At 41.5% G+C, this 19,813-nt stretch overlaps 1 protein-coding gene across 2 annotated transcripts in view; it reads right to left on the reverse strand.

Annotated features, from left to right (window-relative positions):
- Window positions 1-3,871: 3,871 nt before the first annotated feature.
- Window positions 3,872-19,813, reverse strand: part of sgl (UDP-glucose 6-dehydrogenase sgl) — a 47,068-nt gene continuing 31,126 nt past the window's right edge. For both annotated transcript variants that reach the window (XM_050184233.3, XM_050184232.3), the window contains 8 exons: window positions 19,469-19,666; window positions 18,858-19,005; window positions 11,792-11,886; window positions 11,259-11,389; window positions 8,903-8,998; window positions 8,778-8,809; window positions 8,114-8,205; window positions 3,872-7,889 (listed from right to left, as the gene is read on the reverse strand). In XM_050184233.3, the coding sequence (XP_050040190.2) occupies window positions 7,719-7,889; window positions 8,114-8,205; window positions 8,778-8,809; window positions 8,903-8,998; window positions 11,259-11,389; window positions 11,792-11,886; window positions 18,858-19,005; window positions 19,469-19,666 (963 nt within the window). In that variant the 3' untranslated portion in view covers window positions 3,872-7,718. The remainder of the gene's footprint in view (window positions 7,890-8,113; window positions 8,206-8,777; window positions 8,810-8,902; window positions 8,999-11,258; window positions 11,390-11,791; window positions 11,887-18,857; window positions 19,006-19,468; window positions 19,667-19,813) is intronic.

Consider the following 19,813-nt stretch of genomic DNA (forward strand, 5'->3'; position numbering starts at 1 on the left):
GATTAACAAACACAATAAAGATAGCCTTGTTCTCTTGTTCGATAGTACGCTCATTTTAGACCGCACTGTCTCGAAGGCCTCAGCATACATAGCACATATATGTTGCAAGCACTTTTCCGTTATCTTGCGCCTGGAAATGCCAGCAAATGTGTAGCTTTATCGCGGAAACTTAAAAATTTGCTCAGCGTTGCTTCAATCCGTTGCATAATGGCGCATATATTCGCGCCTATAGATTAAGTTCGTTGGCACTAAGCCTGAGCGATAACGAGCAGTGCACGGTGTCACTTCTACACCTAGCGCAATGCCCTGACGTGCGTTCTTCGGTATTTCACGCTCCCTGCCTTCGCGCGTACGTCTTCTTTTCTTTCTTTTTTGAGGGTGGCGCTGTAGTGGCGCCGAACCACTATAGAGCACGACACTATACGAGCGCTGTTATACGCTGCCAAGGTTTAACGCCTTGATGGCCTACATAACCTATGTTGAGGGCACAGTTCTTGTCGCCTTACTTTCATGTGCTGCCACGTGCTTGCAATGAAAGGCAAGAACATAAAGTGAAGCAGGAGACGCTTTTCTGGCAGTGTAACTATATGCGGCATTAAATCGTGTATGGGCAGCAAAGAGTAGGTTTGCACGTATTCCGTTGCAGAAGACCGGTGCATGCACAACACGTCCGCGTCTGTTTCACCGTCCCTCTTTTGTACAGCTGTGTGGTTGTGCAGTGTTTGTAAACGTGCTTTGAGAGCATTTTAGCGCCATGGAGAGAATTAGGGACAACAGCGCGCCTTACGTAACGTCTGCGTCTCCCTCTTTTCCTGTTTCCCAAACGCTCTCTAAATCAAATATTTGTGTCACTGTGATGCTGATCTACCTGTTACAATTCGTAATATGCGGAATTGCGTTATACAGGATAGATCTATCTACGAAGGAAAGGTTCTTGTGATTAAGTTGGTCATAGCGTGCACCGATGACACTAAATGGTGATTAACTAGATGACAAAGATATGAATGGTAAACATTGCGCTAGAGGGAAAAAAAGGACGCGGAAGAGCGAAGAGTGGACGACAGGACACGTACACTGTATGGACTATCAACTATGTGTCGTAACATTCTTCATTCTGTCGGGAGTTGACTGTAGGCTGTCATGCCTCGAAGCACCCGTGTGCCTCTGTTTTCGCGAGGCAGCGCCCTAAGGGACCGTTTCCGGACACGTTTCCTTTTGTGAAACATAATATGGCGCGATTCTCCTTCGGCCGCATTATTTCAGCATGTCTATGCGGCGCGTTCTCCACGGCAAGACCATATACATACGAATACGGAAGACCTTCGAAAACGACCGTCCGGGTGCCTCGAGGAAAAGCGTAAATGTATGTGGGATGTGTAGTTATACCTTCAATTTGCCTCGCTAACTTATGTTTCAAGGTGTCCGCTTCCCGTATTCCTGGAATTGTTGGCTAAGTATACATAGGTGTGAACTGTACGCCGAGCCTTTTATGCCTCATCACGTTCGTCGTACACGGAAAGACGCTTCACAATAACCTTCCTCATTGTCTTCCTCGGTACTATACAACACGCGAGCAGGAACTGCGCCCTATGTGCATCAGAGAGGCAAAAGAGTTGAAAAATGGAGCTTCTTTATGAAGTTATTAAATTATGGGGTTTTAAGTGCCAAAACCACTTTCTGATTATGAGGCACGCCGTAGTGGAGGACTCCGGAAATTTAGACCACCTGGGGTTCTTTAACGTGCACCTAAATCTAAGTACACGGGTGTTTACGCATTTCGCCCCCATCGAAATGCGGCCGCCGTGGCCGGGATTCGATCCCGCGACCTCGTGCTCAGCAGCCTAACACCATAGCCACTGAGCAACCACATTTATGAAATTATTGAGAGGAAGCTTTGGCTCGGGTGCTATCTAAATACATGTAAAAGGCGAATTCGTTTCTCTCAGCAACCACTGCACCAAATTTGACGAGGTTTGTTGCATTTAAAAGCAAAACTTAAGATCTACTGACTGTTGGTTTCGAATTTTGATTTACGTCAATTTTTTATTAAATATTGGCGAAAATCGGAAATTTTCAGAAAACGACACTATCAAGTTTATAACTCCGTAACTCAGCAACGAAAAGTGATATTACACTGCTATCTAAAGCGGACAAAATGATTTTGTTAACATGAATGTAAAAAAAATTTGTAATATGTAAATACGGCTTCTGCACAACCCTTGTACGCAACGTAACAAACTCACGTAATATATAGATTGACATATCGAATCTATCCGCGTTGAATGATCTAATGGATGCCGTTTACAGAACTGCGATATCTGCTCTCGACGGAGAGCTATAGATTTGTAAACTTCGTGCCTCTATGTTTTCGAACTTTTGTAATTTCTTTCTACAAAATTCAGGCCCTGAATCGAAATTCTGCTTCCAGCAGTCACTGGAATCTAACCTTCTCTCTCAAACGCAACAAATTTCATTAAAATCGGTCCAGAAGTTATCTGAGAAGCGTTTTTGCGTTTCACATGTATTTGAATAGGCCGCGACGGAGTTGGGCCCAAGCTAAAGCTTCCGCGCTATAGTTGCGACGCGCAAGTGCCTTTGGCATATTCTGAAATTACTGGGCAAATATGAGGCAACGGGCGTCCGGTTCTTTTTCATTGCGCCCGGGGCGAAACTTGTACGAATAACTTAATTTATGGCTCGGCAGTATGCTGCTTATGAACGACAGATGCGGGACACAACTAACTTGTTTAAACCAGGCTGACAAAAAGGAACTGCACCTCCACTTCCCTTAAAAAAAAGAAAAAAGAAAAAAGGACAAGTTTGACGTTTAAGGCGCCATGCAGTATGTGCAATCATTCATTATGCAGTTCCCTTTAGGCCTTTAGAACATAATATATGCGGGCTTGCACGCTCCGTGTCTCCCCAGTTTCTTCGCTCGGCCCAGACGCCCTTCCTTTCTTTCTTTTTTTACAAATCCGTTCAGCGCATTCAGATGCACGCATACCAAAATTCGAAGGTGATAGTTCGTGAGCGAAATCTGTTAAATACAAGCCCAGCACACAGGTTTTCGAAAATACCGTTACAGTGAGCTTCTTTCGTAACGGGTACGCTGCGTGCGCCAAATCGAGGAAGGCACTCGCTCTATGTTGCGTCGTATATCGGCGCGAACGAGTATATATGCGAGTGCACACCTTGCAGCTTCGTTTTCCCGCCAACGGCGACACTGCGGCATACCAGGTCACAGGGGTCCACGGAAGGTACCGAGTGCCGCTCGCGCTCACGGCGATTTCGATGGATACCGTGTATGTCTTTATGTAAGGGCTAAGCAGTCGCGGGGACACAGATCTTGAGAGAGAAACCTAAAGATAAATGAAAATGTGCTATAGAGCATATGGCAGGCACTCTTCATTAATGGCTGCTCACCGGTATCATTAATATAAAAACATATAGCTAGTGTATTTTGCAAGAACTAAATCCATACAGCCAAACATGGAGCCAGCAAAAAAAAAAAAAAAAAAAAGTAAGAAGCTTGAAATGGAGCTATGGACCGTTCAAAAAGTGATAGAAAGCAAAATGATAGGCATAGCAGGTTCACATGGCTGCAAAGCACGTAGCTTAGTCAAGATAAAGAGAAACAAGTGAAATTGGACAGGCCAAGTGATTAACTGCAGATAACGGACAGCATAATCATAGTAACAACTAAAATCGGCGTCAAGATCAGAAATGCAGAGTTCATGGCCAGAACTAACAGCTGGCAGGGAAACTGCGTTAAACGCAGTAGGTCAAACATGCAGAGCACAAAAGGGCAAAGCCACTAAAGGCATCCCATGCTGTTTATGCATGGCACATGCCTTCATCAACAGAACTGACACTGAGTACAAAAATAAATTTATTGGTGTGGAACATGAGAACAGATCATACAGCATTAAATTCATGAAAAAACTTCCAAAATGATCCTTTCACTTCACTGACAACAGCAGTAATGACACAACCTCAACATCAAACAGAAGGATAAGACAATACAGTACTTTGGGGCAGCAGCAGCCATGTAGGAGATAGGGTCTGCAGGCACTTGCAATAAATTTTTCCTCTGAAATGCTTACTCAACAGCCAACTTCTAATTCAGTGATTAAAAAAACAAAACAAGAACATAGACAGAATATAATACCAAGTGTATAACATAAGCCACATATTGTTCAGCATTGCAGATACCTACCCATACATAAAAATGCAAATCTGGGGACATATAGCCACAAAAACACAAGTTCTATTAAAACAAGTGAATTCAGCAGACACACAACATTTACTAACAACCACAGTGTCATGCTCTTAAACACTACAAACCCATAATAAAACATAAAAGACAAAACTGAGCAATAAACAGCCTCAACTAGAAACATACTATATATAATTTTATATCTGTTATTTGCAAAGCACAGTGGAACTCATGTAGTCATGTGCTTTGTAGGGATCAAGTGAAACTTGAGGGCAATAAAATTTCCTTTCACTGCAGGAAGAATATTGTCACGCATCTTGAGAACTTTTGGTGCCAACAGACAGTTATGAATCCAGTGGCTGTTGATTGTTCAGACAGTCATGATCTACACATTGTAGAAATCAAAGGGCATGCTTTGAATTTTCTTTCAATGTAGTACAAGCGAGAGGCAGGAGGCAATGCAACTTTTAAAATTTCCGTGTCAACTTTCTCATGACCTTATAGACTGTGGCAGCCTCTGGACCAAAATTTAGCAAACTGTTTATCAACATAAAGAGAATAAGATAACATGGCATTAGAAAACAAATGAAAGCATAAGATGGCAAAGTTTGTAGACTTTTGCAAAGTCAGACGTGCAAAAATACCACAAGGTACACTATGTTACAATAATATCACTGGTGCAGTTGTCGCGGCATGACATCTAAGAAGGGAACTTATGGCCTTTATTTTCTCTGCCAACAGGCTATTCTCCTTCACCAAATAACTACATAAGGGGGAGCTTATAAAGAGTTATCTATACTAGTAGTCTTTAGTGTTCCCATTTAGTGTCCTTTTCAGTAATATTTGCACCAGAGCATGCCTTATATTTTTTACAGTCAGATTTTGACATTTATTTAGTTGCATGATTGCTGGAGGTTTTCTTGAGAAAGCATACCTTGACTCCAAGTTTCATCAGCATGGCAGCAAACTTACTACATGCTTCATGCGAATTAAGCAATTGCATTGGTAAAAGTCATTATCAGTGCTGGAGTTTATAGATTGCCGAGTTTTACAGACAGGTACTGCAGGACACCCAGTAAGACTGAAATGAAATAAACTGCTTTTCACGATCCTAATCATACTACAGTGCTAAAAATGAACTGAAGATGAAAATAAACTGAATTTTAATAGTGATAGTGGTGGGATGGCTATCATCCAGCTGGAAACTTGAGCATTCACTGCAGCACAACCTAGTTATAACTACACAAAAGACATGAATACATTAGACATGTCATTTACACACAAGAACTTGTTCTCTTATCATACACATGCAGCTGTTCAGGTGAAAGACAGTGGTTTATGTTGGTGAAGATTGTTTTTTTTTTGGTATTTATGTGGCAAGTGAAAATGAGAGAACTAGAGTAGACTTACATTAATTCGATTTCTCGGCTAAATTGAACACAGCCTAAGGTCCGGGCTGGCACCCACGCATTTCAATGGGCCCAAACTTTCGTAATTTTGATCCTAAAATTGGCTTTTGCTGGATAATTCAAACTTGACCAGTCAGCATGTATGTGCCTGACCCCTGTGGTGACCCCTTCAGTGGCAGTGTCTGTCTCGGTGGAGCTTAGGTGACAGTGAATGCGTTGAATACATGTCATCTCCCACTTAAAACGCCTCTTTTTGGCCCACCCTAGGAAGATATTCAAGCAATAACAACAGTTCACAATGTCTGATTACGGTACTCACGCAATTGTAACAAATGCTTTTTTGGAAAAAAAAAGGAAAATTGGGTGAACTGTTTGCACGGTGAAATCTAATACGAAACAAAAACTGCCTTCACAATGCATGCTTTACCGCATACCACGGATGTATTGCGGCGAAGTTGACTTTAAAAAAAAAAAAAAAGTCTGGCAAAGCTGACTTTAAGAAACCGGCCACCATTGTGCAACAAGTTTCCTGCTAAAATATCAGGTGTGCGTTAAATCTGTTTCATTTAGTAGCTTTATAGCCATGGCTATGTTACACACATGTAAAGTAGGCGTGCGTTTGATTTGGAGGCATGTTAGCATCAGGCAAATACTGTCAAATGAATTGCCAGTGTGTTCTGGCATTTTTTATGAGTCTTGTTTAACCCTACCAGCCGAATAATTGAATCAATTTTGTCAGTACCATCAGGGTTGAATTAATAGAAGTCGACTGTATAACACCGAAAAACACAGAGAAATTAAAAAAAATACAGAGCAGTGCACCACTGTAAAGGGTGGTATATAAGAGCAGAATTTTAAAACACCAGCATAAACAAGCACCGTCGCATTAAAAAGCACCCAAAGTATATAATACAATGACTACCTAAAGAAATTAATGCTCACCTAAAAAGTAAACACAAGAAGCCTGTCATACAAACAAAAGCTTACGTGAACAACCTAGAGGAGCAAATAACACTCTTTGATTTGATAACTAAGCATAACAGTGTAAAACAAAGAATAGGGACTCTTCTTGTGTTGAAACGCCCCAAAGATGAGTCCCTCCTCTACCAAGTACTAAAACAAATACCTGAATACATTGCCAAATATAGGAACAAAGAATGCCTGTGCTACACAGATGCAAGAAATGCACAAAACAATAAGACTTGTATGTATAATGTGTAAAAAAAGAATTGCCTGTCAGAACAGTAGCTATTACTGGCACACAGTGTGTAGTACATGCCTTGATAGAGTGTTTCGTGGCACAGAAGCAAACGGTATGCATTGAATTCCTGTGCAAATGATTAAGAGCATCTAAAAGACATCTAAGCACAGAGAAACATGATATGGTGTTCAGATCTCTACTCATTGATGCTGATGCATTTTGATTCACCGCTTCAACACAGCATGTTGCACATCAGATGCACAATAATTCTGTTACTGTTCCACTTGTACTACTTTGTCTGGATTAGATAGAGCAAAGGGTGCATTAGAAGCCAAGTGTAGCCTATATACTGCTTGCAGGGCAAGGCAAATGCATAAAACACAACTTAATTGCAACTATAAGGGCCTCAAATGCAAGCTTCTGTTTCCCAACAAAGTTCCCGCACTCATAAATAGTAGTGCAAGCCAAAGAGAAAAACTTTAGCTCTCTGAGAATACTCCCAAGGCTTCCATGGCTATGACACAAGTCAAAGCATAAGCTAACTTTTTTTTTACTTCAGCTAAGGTTATTTCTGCTTACGAGTGCAACTCATGCAAATAATCTGATGAATTAAATTAACAATCTTGATTACATAGTAACGACCTTGCAAACAAATAATTGTGACCAAAATGCATCGTTGTCCAACATACTACTTAAAGCTTATCTTGGAAACCTAAACTTGGAAAATGGGAGGGGTTCAATCACATCTGCTATCAGCTAATCATGCTTGAGTAACCCACAGCGTTAGCAAGCACAATTCTGATTCTCTGATCTGTGTGTGGACCCTAAAAATGCAACAAAAGCCTAGAGCTTGGCAGTGCAGCCAGGATGAGGCACCAGTGGCCACCCCACCTCAGATGTGGTTGGCAATGTGACGGTTGAGACTGTGACGCGCCGTCTTCTGGCCAACCACCTCAACTTGGAAGCCGATGGATTCGAGCTTGGCGATGTCAACAATGCGCCTCCCGTCAAAGAGAAACGGAGGTTTGAGCATGGCATTATAGATCTGTTGGTAGTCCAAGGTCTGTGTAAGAGAAAATAAAGGCTGATTACCAAATGGCGCTATTGTGCACATTTTACTAAGCTGCAACAGTAGGGTTATCAGTAATGTGTTCTGTAGATGTGGCCAAAAGAACTTGTTGCCAAAGCTCAATTAGTATTATAAAATGTATTACCCAAGTGCCAGAAAGCCCCACAGTGGTACTGATAACAAAATATCTTTTACCTATAGAAGAACTAGGTACAGACCTTGAATTCATCCCACTCTGTGCAAATAACAATGGCATGAGTGTCTTGAGCAGCAGAGTAGGCATCCTGGAAAATCTCCACTTGCTTCAACACTGTACATCAATAGAGAATGCAGCTGAGGTCAGGACTTCATCATCAAAGCAACATAACATTGTAGAGGCCCTCTCAAGCAGCATGTTACAAGCCCTTTTACACACATTGCTGCAGAAGCTTGGTCTAATACATTACAGACTTGTGGTGTAATTCACTATTTATTGCTCTTCAATAATGATCTATGATAGTATAACAATGCAGTGAATGGACAAAGTCAGGAAGCTATCACACATCAGCAAATGCCTAACCTATCTTAGCCAAGTAAGTTACCTCCTGAGGAGAATGACAGTTTGGGCTGGTTTGTAAAGTAGCACACCTAATATAAAGAACGCCTGCCGACCCGAAGTTTCATACACTAACCTAGACAATATACATAATGAAACTTTGTAGGTAAAGATTTAGTAACGTCTTTTTACCTACACCAAACTTGCATTTGCATTATCCCTGCCTCGGGAACTGCGCAGCATTTCTCCATCAGTAACTTGCACAGCAACGAAAATTGCAATAAGTCCTGCAGTGAACTATTCTAAATGGGTACTGTTAGTGGAGGGCACAGTGGTCTTGCACATACCATCGCCCTGCTCTCCCGAGCCAATGAGGTCACTGAAATGATATCACAAACACAGGAAAGTATAAATTAATACGATGAGCGAGCGACATTTCAACAAAGCGCAGCATCTCATGTTACACACTCACTCGATGATCTGCTGCTTTGGAACTTTTGGGTCATAGATGTTGAGAAAGGCTCCTTCTTCCATCAAGTGTTTGCACACGTAGATAGCGGCACTTTCTCTGCATGTTGGTAATGGATTGAAAGGTGGGTAATGAGTTAAAAAGTGTGCACCGCATTGCAAACAGGCAAACACTGAATGGATTCATTTATTATACAGACACATTTGGTAGACTGTATGCATACTGTTTTTGAACTGTTCACATCAGCAAATGAGTTATGAGCGAGTTCACAAGGTACAGGAAGCTACAAGAAAGACTTGGCTCTATATATCTTCATACACGCATCAGCTTTCCCTTTAACAAAAGTTCCTCTATCTAGTGAATCCGTAGAATTGATTCAATGCTCCGACACTAGAGTTGTTGATTAATTTGCCATGGCCCTATTATGGGCTAGCCTCCTGGTCAGCTTAGTTAGTAGAGTAACTTCCCAGGGCAAGGCTGAATTTTGGATCAGGTCAACTTTTTTCCTCAACAGAACCCACTTCAGTTTCCTTCTTGGTATGGTGTGACTTTTTGAGGTTAAGCTTAAAGGGGTACTGACCCAAAAAATTCTAACTCGGAATAACTCGTATTTTACACTGGTGCAAGCTCACAGGTATAATCTGTAAAGTATCAACAGCAAATGCTGCTTAGAACACATTTTAATTTGATACTGCAGTTCATGCGAGTGGAGAATTGGAAAGTGATGCATCTATTGATGTACTTATCAGCATGGGCTGTTTTAGTAAACAACGCTATGTCACGAATTTTGGCGATTGATTTCAGTGACGTGTGACATGGTTGGCTTCTCTCGCCATTCAGAAGACGTTTCAGCACTGTTTGCACTGAATGTCTTGCACTGACCGCACACAAAGCGTACGTACATGCACACACGAAGCTTAAGTGCATGCTTCTTATCGTTTATGGATTACCAAGTTACTGGTGTCATGTCACTAGCAAAGCTGGTGGCTACATCCTCTGACAATTTGTTTAACTACAATGGATGTGAATTTTTTTTTGTAAAGTGTGCTTGCTGAAAAAATTATAATAAAGGTACTGTATGTACGTTAACGATTATGTTGCTACCGACACTTTACGCAGTAGTTAGGCAGAATATGCAAGCTGCAGCATTAGTTTTGCATGCTCTCTGGTTAGACACTGTCACCAGATGTCACACTGTCAACAGCAGTTTACCTTGAAACTGCCGTTGTGTGCAGGCGTCCATCACAACACAACACATGTGCACCGCGCCCTAGATACCACATGCATAACACAGTGCATTGAATACGATGTAGTATAGACACAGAAAAGTACCTATTGGACTCCTGCCAATGTGGCCAGCAGCTCAACGAGAATCCGCTATCCATGTAGTGTTAATGTCTGTGCGAAAAATTATCGAGTACTGCGTAAGAGCCAACTATTAAGCGTCAGATGCTATAATTAGGACTGGTACTTATGGTAACTGGCAGTACAAAGTATTTTTTCAATTTCAGCTCCGATGGTAGTACAACGATAGTGGATATTCGTTAAACTACTGGCTACATTAACAAAGGCACTGAGCAACAGTGGTAAAGTTGCTCCACTATAGCTCTCTTTACCTTCAATAGCTTCACCTCGTGCGCAAGAGGGAAAGTGAGGCAAGACAAACCGACGGGCGAGGTGCGAAATGAACAATAGGGTGAGGAAAGCAGCATAAACAGTGCCAGACAAGCCAGCACCGAAGCATGGCACGCGGCTCTCGCTCCGTTCGCGGTTTGATATGGTGAAGCCTTTTATTTTTTTCCGTGCAGTTCTGCAAAATGGAACCATGAGCAGTCGTGCCGGTGTATTGTTTCTGAAGAGGATATTCAAGGAAGGAAAAAAAATTCTAGGACTTTCAAAGGCCTTGAAAACGCACTTTTCAATTTATTACAAGGACCTCTATACACCCTGTTGGGGCACACTTACGCATGTTAGTGGCCTGAAGCCAGACTCATGACTACAGTGCTGACACTCGTATTTATTCTTTAAAATCACTCCTATTCATTTCTGCTCCAGCTACTGCACACATAGAAATTGTTCCAATGATGAAAAAAAAAAGACAGTTTTATACAGAACATTCCTGATTACTTGGTTTGAGATGGCATGAGAAGATAGTTTACTTTCTGAGAAAATGTGTGATCTAAATTTGATTCAAACAAATTTTTTAATTGTCTACATAGTGCATGTAAACAAAAAATAGCAAAATTGTGCGAACCAGAAACAAATGAACAAAGTGCCACTGTAAGCAGCTCTGAATATAGTATTTCAAGGATAACGCTCCACTGTGCGCGCCAGTGGTTCATAGTGGGACAATACACACCTCGTGTCACCAGTGTTCTTCTTGAAGGCAAAGCCAAGCACGGCAATCTTTTTCCTGGCCACAGTGTTGAAGAGCCGCTCAATAATTCGTTGGGCAAACCGAGTCCTCTGGAAGCTGTTCATTTCCACAACCTGAAATGTAATAATGCCTACATGATGTTCCCCCAAAATCTGGTGCAGACTGAATTCTGTGCATTAGCATTTTCCCTATAGACAAGAATTTGTTTTACTCTCACACCCGCATTTAGAAGCAAGCATGCACAATCTCGACCCCTGCCATAGTCTGTTGGCATGGCCCACAAAGGGACTGCAGGTTTGATGACGTGAAAGCTAATGGTAAGTGAACACCAGGTGGCAAGCATGCGATAAGAACAGCCTTGGGGCTATCGTGGACGTTTCTTCACCTGTTTTTACAGCTCCAGCAAAACATGGCTGCTGCCTACAAGTGCTGAAAATTCTTGTCTATAGAGTGCAGAGTGCAGTAAAATGGAGCTTCATTAGATTCTGTGTGCAAAGGAGGCAGTAAACCTTTACCTGATACCAGTAGTTGGCAACCTCTGGAAGCTTGAGGCATTCACACAGGTAAACCAAATTCAGCACATCTTTCTGGAAGCAGCTGCCTCCAAAACCTTCCAGGGAAAGATAAGAACCACAAATGAGAACCAAAACTTGCAATACACTTGGTCAACAATAACAGCAGCTAAGTATACATGAGCCTTGCTGCTAAGCTTTTTGCCGGACGTTGTTTCAGCAAAAAGAATTTCGAACCCCGCATACCTAGGCACTCCATGTGGCACAAGGCAGTTACTGAACTAATTGAATTTCTCAAGCTAAAATACGTAGAAAAATCATAATGTACGACTTACACACGACCTAAAGACATGATAGCGTCGGATTGTAATTCAAAGTATTTCAATGTTTTCAATCAGGACTAAAGTGTACAGTGCTATAATGCTTTCTAATCTATTCCAGCAATCTCTTCAGACAGCCTGCATTCCGGAAAACTGGAAGGTCGGGACGGTGATTCCCTTGCACAAGTCTGGAGATAGCCATTCGCCACATAATTATTGGCCTATTTCACTTATGTGCATTTCATGTAAAATTATGGAACATGTCATTTACCCTCACCTTGCACCATTCTTTCAGTCAAATGCCTTTTTTACAGATCATCAGCACGCATTTTGCAAGCCATTTTCCTGTGAAATTCAACTTTTATTTTTTAAACATGAGCTAATTTCCATACTTGCAGGAGTTCCATTGTTGACTGTATATTCCTAGATTTTTCAAAAACGTATGACAAGGTTTCTCAACAACTACTTTTTTAAAGCTAAGTAAACATAACCTTGATCCTAACGCCATAACACCAAGACTGCAAACAACTGACACATTCACAATAAATGGCAAATCTGAGCGATATGATGCTTTGGTATGCACGGCTTTTAACGATTATTTCAAATCAGTATTTATGCGAGACGACGGCTCTCTTCGCACTATTCCACAAATCTGCCTTCAATTCATGATGTTGTGGTTTCCGAGGCAGGTGTTTTCAATCTACTTCTGAAAATTGATGCAAAAAATCTCCTGGGCCAGACGAAATTTCCAATGCCTTTCTGAAAAGTCATGCACAGTGGTGTTCCAAATATTCATGCATCTCATTCAATAGGTCATTAAATGAAGGCGCATTACCGGATGACTGGAGAACGGCCAGAATTAAGCCTATTCATAAAAATGGAGACAGAACATGCATTCAAAGTTACCGTCCAATATCTTTAACCTCAACCGCATGCAAAATTTTAGAACACATTATTTTTAAACATATAGCTGATCTCCTTGACCAAAATAACTTTATAACTGATGCACAGCATGGCTTTAGACGTGGATTTTCTACTAACAGCCAGCTAGTTCAAACTATACATGATTTTGCAGAGGCAATAAACAAAGGAAAGCAGACTAACACTATATTTATGGATGTTAAAAAGGCATTTGATAAGGTTTTGCATAATAAACTTCTTCAGAAGTTAGGCAACGTATTAAAAAATGATAAACTACTTACATGGATAGCAGCTTATCTAAAAAACCACCGCCAGTTTGTGGCATTAAATAATACCTCTTCTACTCTACTCTCCGTTGATTCTGGCATTCCCCAGGAATCAGTTCTCGGGCCGCTCCTTTTCTTAATTTTTATAAATGACATTGCCTCTAATATATCAGTTTCTGTCAGATTGTACGCTGATGACTGTGTGTTGTATCAAAAGATTAATAATACTGAGGATCAAGTTAGGTTAAATAATGATTTTACAAAAGTAATATCTTGGTGCGACCGATGGCAAATGCCTGTTAATTATGATAAAACATTGTTCATGCATATAACACAGAAAAGGAAGCGTCTCCTGTTTAACTATACCGCTAACAATAATCACCTCTCAGAAGTGAACAGCTACGAGTACCTAGGACTTCGCATTTGCAATAACCTCTCCTGGACGGAACATATGGATAATGTTACTGCTAACGCCCTTCGCAAATTCTTTTCCTTCGACGTGCCTTGAAACTCACGTCCCACAGTTGTTAGATACGGGACCATGTTAGATACGGAGCCTACTTCGAGTTCACCAGACCACATCGAATCACACCACAGCTAATTGAGGAGCGAAGAAGCACCGATGCCACATTCCCTAGGCGCGGCACGAGCAAACAAGTTGGCGGACCCCACTTCGTGTGCAGCCGGTGGAGCTATTCACTGCTTGACTCTTCCCGAAAGCGAAGAGAGAGCCTGGCACTGTTCCGGGTAAAGTGGGTCCCGGAGCAAGACGGCTGTAATGCGCCGTGACAACCTGGCGGCGTCGCCCCCTGCCCTCTATGGTGACAGCGCATTGCAAGTCAGCACGGCAAGACCGCAGGGGGACCAAGGAGCGACTCCATCACACGGGCGCCTACCATTGGCCGAAAATGACGACACCCGAGCGGGCTCGCCGATTGGCCGAAAATGGCGTCACCTGAGCGGGCTCTCCCATCGGCCGAACGTGACGTGTCTTCGCGACACCGAAGGGCTTAAAAGACGCAGACCGGGAGCAGCAGGAGAGCATTCCTAGAGCATTCCTGGATTCATTTCTTTCGAACTTCTTGCGACGGGCCGCAGCGTCCGAGTTGCTGCCGGCCCATAATGACTTTACTACTGTTAATTGACCCTCACTGTAAATAATGTAAATAAACCTCCCAAGTGTTTCATCCCGACGTCCTCCTCAACTCCTACACAGTGTACGTTTTCTTACATATAAAACCATTATTTGTCCCATGTTGGAATATGCTGTTATAATCTGGGATCCCTTTACAAAATCTAATATTGCTAATCTAGAAAGAGTGCAAAAGAAAGTGGTACGGTTCATTTACAACTCATATGGTCGTACATCTATCACTCATCTAATTAATCAAAGTGGTTTGCTTCCAGTCTCTGATAGAAACCGAATATGTTGTTTAAAATTCTTCTTTCAGATCATCAAAGGGGAATACAATATTTACGCGTCCAATATTATATCGTACTTCGGATATGACACAAGACAACAGCACAGTCTTACAGTGACTCCATTAAATGCAAGAACTAACTCCTATAAGTATTCTTATTTCCCCACAACAATCACAGACTGGAATAGTCTTACTAATGATGCATTATCACAAATTTCACTGAAAATGTTTGAAACCTATCTTTAATTACCTTACATTTGTTTGGAACTGTAATATACCCATGTGTTGTGCTTGCCTTTTCTTGTATCTCTATCGTTTGTGTTCCTTGATTGCTTGATTTTTGAATTTACTGATAATTTTTGTGTTGCGCTTGCTCTATCTGTATCTTTTATTTTCCATTCATTTCTGTTTCTTGATTGCTTGATTGTTGAAATTTACTGATGATTTTTGCTCATGTTGAAATTTGTTTCCACCAATGTTTACATTTCTGTTGTATGCCCACCCTGGGAAGGTCTTGTATTAGATCACAGTATTAATAAATAAAAAGAAATAAAAAACGTTCTCAAATGGCTGCAGTCTTTTCTCACTGATCGTTCACAATTTGTCGCAGCTAATAACACTTCCTCTGTCACTTCCACAGTTGAATAAGGTGTGCCACAAGGCTCTGTGCTGGAACCTTTGCTTTTTCTCATTTATATACTAACAATTTACCTGATAGATTATGCTCATCAATTAATCTCTTTGCAGACACCTGTGTCATATAGCATGAAATTAACAGTGACTCCGATATAGGTCTTCTTCAATCCGATGTCAACCATGCTCTTGATTGGGCTAATACGTGGAACATGGAACTAAACATTAACAAATGTAAGTACATGCGTGTTTCTCGTCCTAACACTACACTGTCTTCATATCATCTTAATACTAGTAACCTTGAATCTGTGTCCTGTTACAAACACCTAGGCGTATTCATTTATAATCTTTCTTGGAAGATGCATGTAGACCATATAACCAACAACGCTAATCGCCTGCTGGGCTACATACACTGAAATTTTTATCTTTCTTCTAGTTCTGTAAAACTACTTCTTTATAAATCGTTAGTTTGCACTAAACTTGAATATGCTGCATCTGTCTGGGACCCCAGTGAAGAGACGCTCACCTATTAACTTCAATCTGTTCAGAACCGAGCAGCTCGCTTGATTCTTTTTGATTATCACCGTAAGTCCAGCGTCACTACTATGAAAGCAAGCTTATCATTACCAGTGCTATTACAAGGTAGGAAAATATTCTGCCTTTGCTTGTTCCATAATATATATTATGGGAACCCCGTGCTTAAGAATAAATTGATAACCCTCCATTGTAATGTTTCACCTCGCATCGACCATCGTCATAATGTGGGTGTTCCTTCATGCCACGTCAACCATTTCTTGAATTCACTCATCCCCAGTACATCAGCGATTTAGAATATCCTTCCCCGATCTGTCGTTGAAATAGGTTAGTTAAAGAAGTTCAAAGCTTCTTTAACTAACCTGCTGTTGTCATAAACACAAGAAATTGTAGCATTCTCATCCTTTTTATTCTTGCTTAGCTCATCTTGTTTTTCCGTTTTGATCCCACCAAACTTTGTTTTGTGGGCATACATTACTGTTTACATCGTCATTTCTTTTGTTTTCTTTCTTCGTTGATAAGGTCTCTTTATGCTTTGTATGCTCAACGGTACTTTTCCCCTCGTACTGTGCGCTATTGATTGTTAATTTCCTTCATTGTATTGATGTAACCCTTCCTTTTCCTTTTTAGTTTTATCCAAATTTACTGCTTTTCTTTTTCCAATTTATCCAATGTATTCACTCCCCTCTGTAATGCCCTCTGTAATGCCCTCTGTCCCTGAGGGTAATGAAGTAAATAAATAAATAAATAAATAAACAAACGAGAAAACATAATTATGTTACATGAAAACTCAAGCCCCTTTTCCAGCATTTCTACCATTCATAGACCGGCCATGACGTCCGCCATTTAAGCGCACCGACGCGCGAATATCTTGGGAGGCTACAGAGTGGCACACCCGGTTCCTTGCAACACCTCCAGATGGCGCTCGCCTCCACCGCATCATGGCCAACGCAAGAGGCCGCATTTCTACCAGAAAGCCCACCTTCGTGCATAACGTTAGCCGCCAGCATTTTCCGGTTACCATTACGGTTACATAAGCTGCATTTGCCGGGAAGCAGTGGGGGGTCTTTGAATGCTATCGCGTTCCACACTTAAAGGTGAAGCTTAAGCGTCCTCCAAATTTTTAACCACCAGATCCCTGACACGTTCGCTCACATGGATCATGTCTGAAACTTTGGTTTCCGTTATACATCAGTTCAATAAAGAGGGATGTGGGGCTGTGAGAATAAACGAAGGAACTTCATGACCACGGAGACTTTCTATAATTGGGTGGGTTAAAAAAATCGGCTGGCTACAATTGATAAATTCTTTTTCTTTGGCTTGTACTGTCTTTGAGCTGTCTCAATAGCAACTCGACTCACTCACTGAAACCAGAACTGTCAACTGTACATGTTTTCTAATTCATATTGGTACATTCTAAATACTTCAAAAATTCCAAATAATGAAGTTTGAATTGGACAGAATACCAAATAGCATGATACATTCGATTGCATATTAAAAAATTATGAGTATTTGCACAACCCTAGCCGGTATTTATCAGGATTTGGTAGAATTGTTGAGAGAGGGCACTCTCTGCTATAGCATAGTTAAGAAGTATGCTGCATTATTTAAACAAGGGTGAATGAGCATCGAAGATGGCCCACATTGTGGCAGGCCAGCATAAATCAGCATGTAAGAAAACGTCTATGTGTGACACCATGTGTTGGCAGATTGCTGGCTAAACATTTGGAGGATTGTGGAGCTGACAGAAATATTGAAAACCACAATCCAGCATGTCATCATCAGAGATATTCATTGCTCACTCATGGACAAAAGCACATGCAGTGCACAAGGTCCAGTAACAATGTGGAGATGTTCTGAGCAGATTTTGCTAACTTATTTTAACGGTACATGACCACTGATGAAATGGAGATGCACCACTTTCATCCTGAAAGTAAATGGCAGTCAGAACTATTAAACATTATCCCTTTCTACTGCAAAGAGGCAAATAATAAATAAAGCCTGGTATGTTCCATCAACAGGGAAAGTGATGGCTTCCGTCCTTTCGAATTCTGAGAGTCTGTTGCTGGCAGATGTTTTTCATTTGGTTGGGGGAGACCATCACTGAATAATACTATGTTGCCTCAATTCATTGCCTGCAGAACGTCATCAAAGCTAAATGACATGGTATGCTTTGGAAAGGGGTCATTCTCAACTAAGCTCATTCTCAACTGCCTACCACGTTGACTGCATGTCTTCAGAACTGTGTGGTTGCTATCCATGACCGCATCGATACCGACCACCTTCATCTGCAGTGGTTGCAGCAAGCAGTGGTTTAATTTTGACTCAGTGCAAAGCATGCGCGATGTCCCTAACCTAAAAAAAGCCACTGTGGATGGAAAATGATCCTACTGTGGCTCATGTGTTGGCATCAAACCAGCGAGTGACGTGATAAATGATCAGTTGCCGAGGAGCTTACAAGCGACAAAATAATCCAGATGTGGTAGTGAAAAGCACGTCCACTCAGATGACAACACATGTCCTACACCACTGCGGCCCTGTGAGGAAACTTGCGAGGCCCTTGCCACTGCAAGTTTTTATCACTTACAAGACAACAAGAATCACAGCTTCTGTGCTGATTTAATGCAAAATGGAAATGAGGGCCGCAGATCTCTTGAGTTGATAAAAGCAAGTTAATGTACCCGTAAGCACTTGTTTATTGTTTGCCTGAAACATTCAATAATTCTATATTTGGTTTGTTCAGACATTTTTTCCAGTCTCGTGAAATCCAATTCAACGAGGTTTTACTGTGCGTGCAACATGAAATGCTAGCTGCTAAGCACTCGCAGCCACTTGAGCAAATATGATAGCCGAGTTCACTGAAGTACTTCCAAATTTTGACATATAACATTGCCTCACTGCATGTGAAAAAAAAAATATTAAAGAATGCTATATGTTCACTTGGAGCTTACACAAAACAGCACATCCCACTTACCAACACTAGCTTGTAGAAACCTTGTGCCAATTCTGCTGTCACTTCCAATGGCGTGTGCCACTTCAGAAACGTCAGCTCCAGTTGACTCACAGATTGCAGAGACCGCATTGATGCTAGAAATCCTCTGGGCTAGAAAAGCATTTGCAGCCTGCAAAGGCAAGATCAAACAACTCTAGCAAGCCATAAAAACCACTTATTAGAGCACATTTCTTCCGAAAAACAATAAGCGGATAACTTCAAGGAAACAAAAGCATCATAGTATAAGAGCCTGCACACTGTCCTTTTACTTGCTCTGCATCTCGTGACTGATTGTTTGACTGACTGATCAATGTAACTTAACATCATAAAGCAACGCAGGGCCTCGGAGGCATTGTAGTGGAGAACTCCCAAGTTTATTTGGACTGTATGTGGAAATGGAAGCATGATCTACATTCCAATAGCAGAGCACCACAGTCACCGAGCCACCAGGGCCTGTGCTAGCTGTTTATGAAAGAACGAACACTAATTAGTAAAGAAAGCATAACTAATCATGTCACAATATCACCATTTCAGGCATAAATTCTTCCTAGGCCATTTGAAAATGTGAAAGTTAGTCCCGAGGCAGTACTTACCAATTTGGAAAGCTCCGACGACCAGGTGTTCATGGTGATGATACGGTCTTCAGGAATCCAGTGCTTGTACACCGAACACAGCTCTTGAATAGCCGCCTGGCCTTCGGGTGTCTGCTCTCCCCCAATTAGGATGCGGTCTGGGTGAAGTAGGTCCGCAACAGCTGAGCCTTCAGCTAGAAATTCGGGGTTTGAAAGAACCTGCAAAATAAGTGAAACATTTAGCATGTTGTTAACTTGTACAGTCACCATCATACTTAAGCTGAAAATGTCTCAAGCACCTTCTTGCTTCTCATGGCGAATGTGTTGGAGTTATATAGTTGGGGTGCCTTGAACGAGTGCTACCTT

The sequence above is a fragment of the Dermacentor andersoni genome, chromosome 4 (genome assembly GCF_023375885.2).
Source record: "Dermacentor andersoni chromosome 4, qqDerAnde1_hic_scaffold, whole genome shotgun sequence".
Lineage (NCBI taxonomy): Eukaryota > Metazoa > Arthropoda > Arachnida > Ixodida > Ixodidae > Dermacentor > Dermacentor andersoni.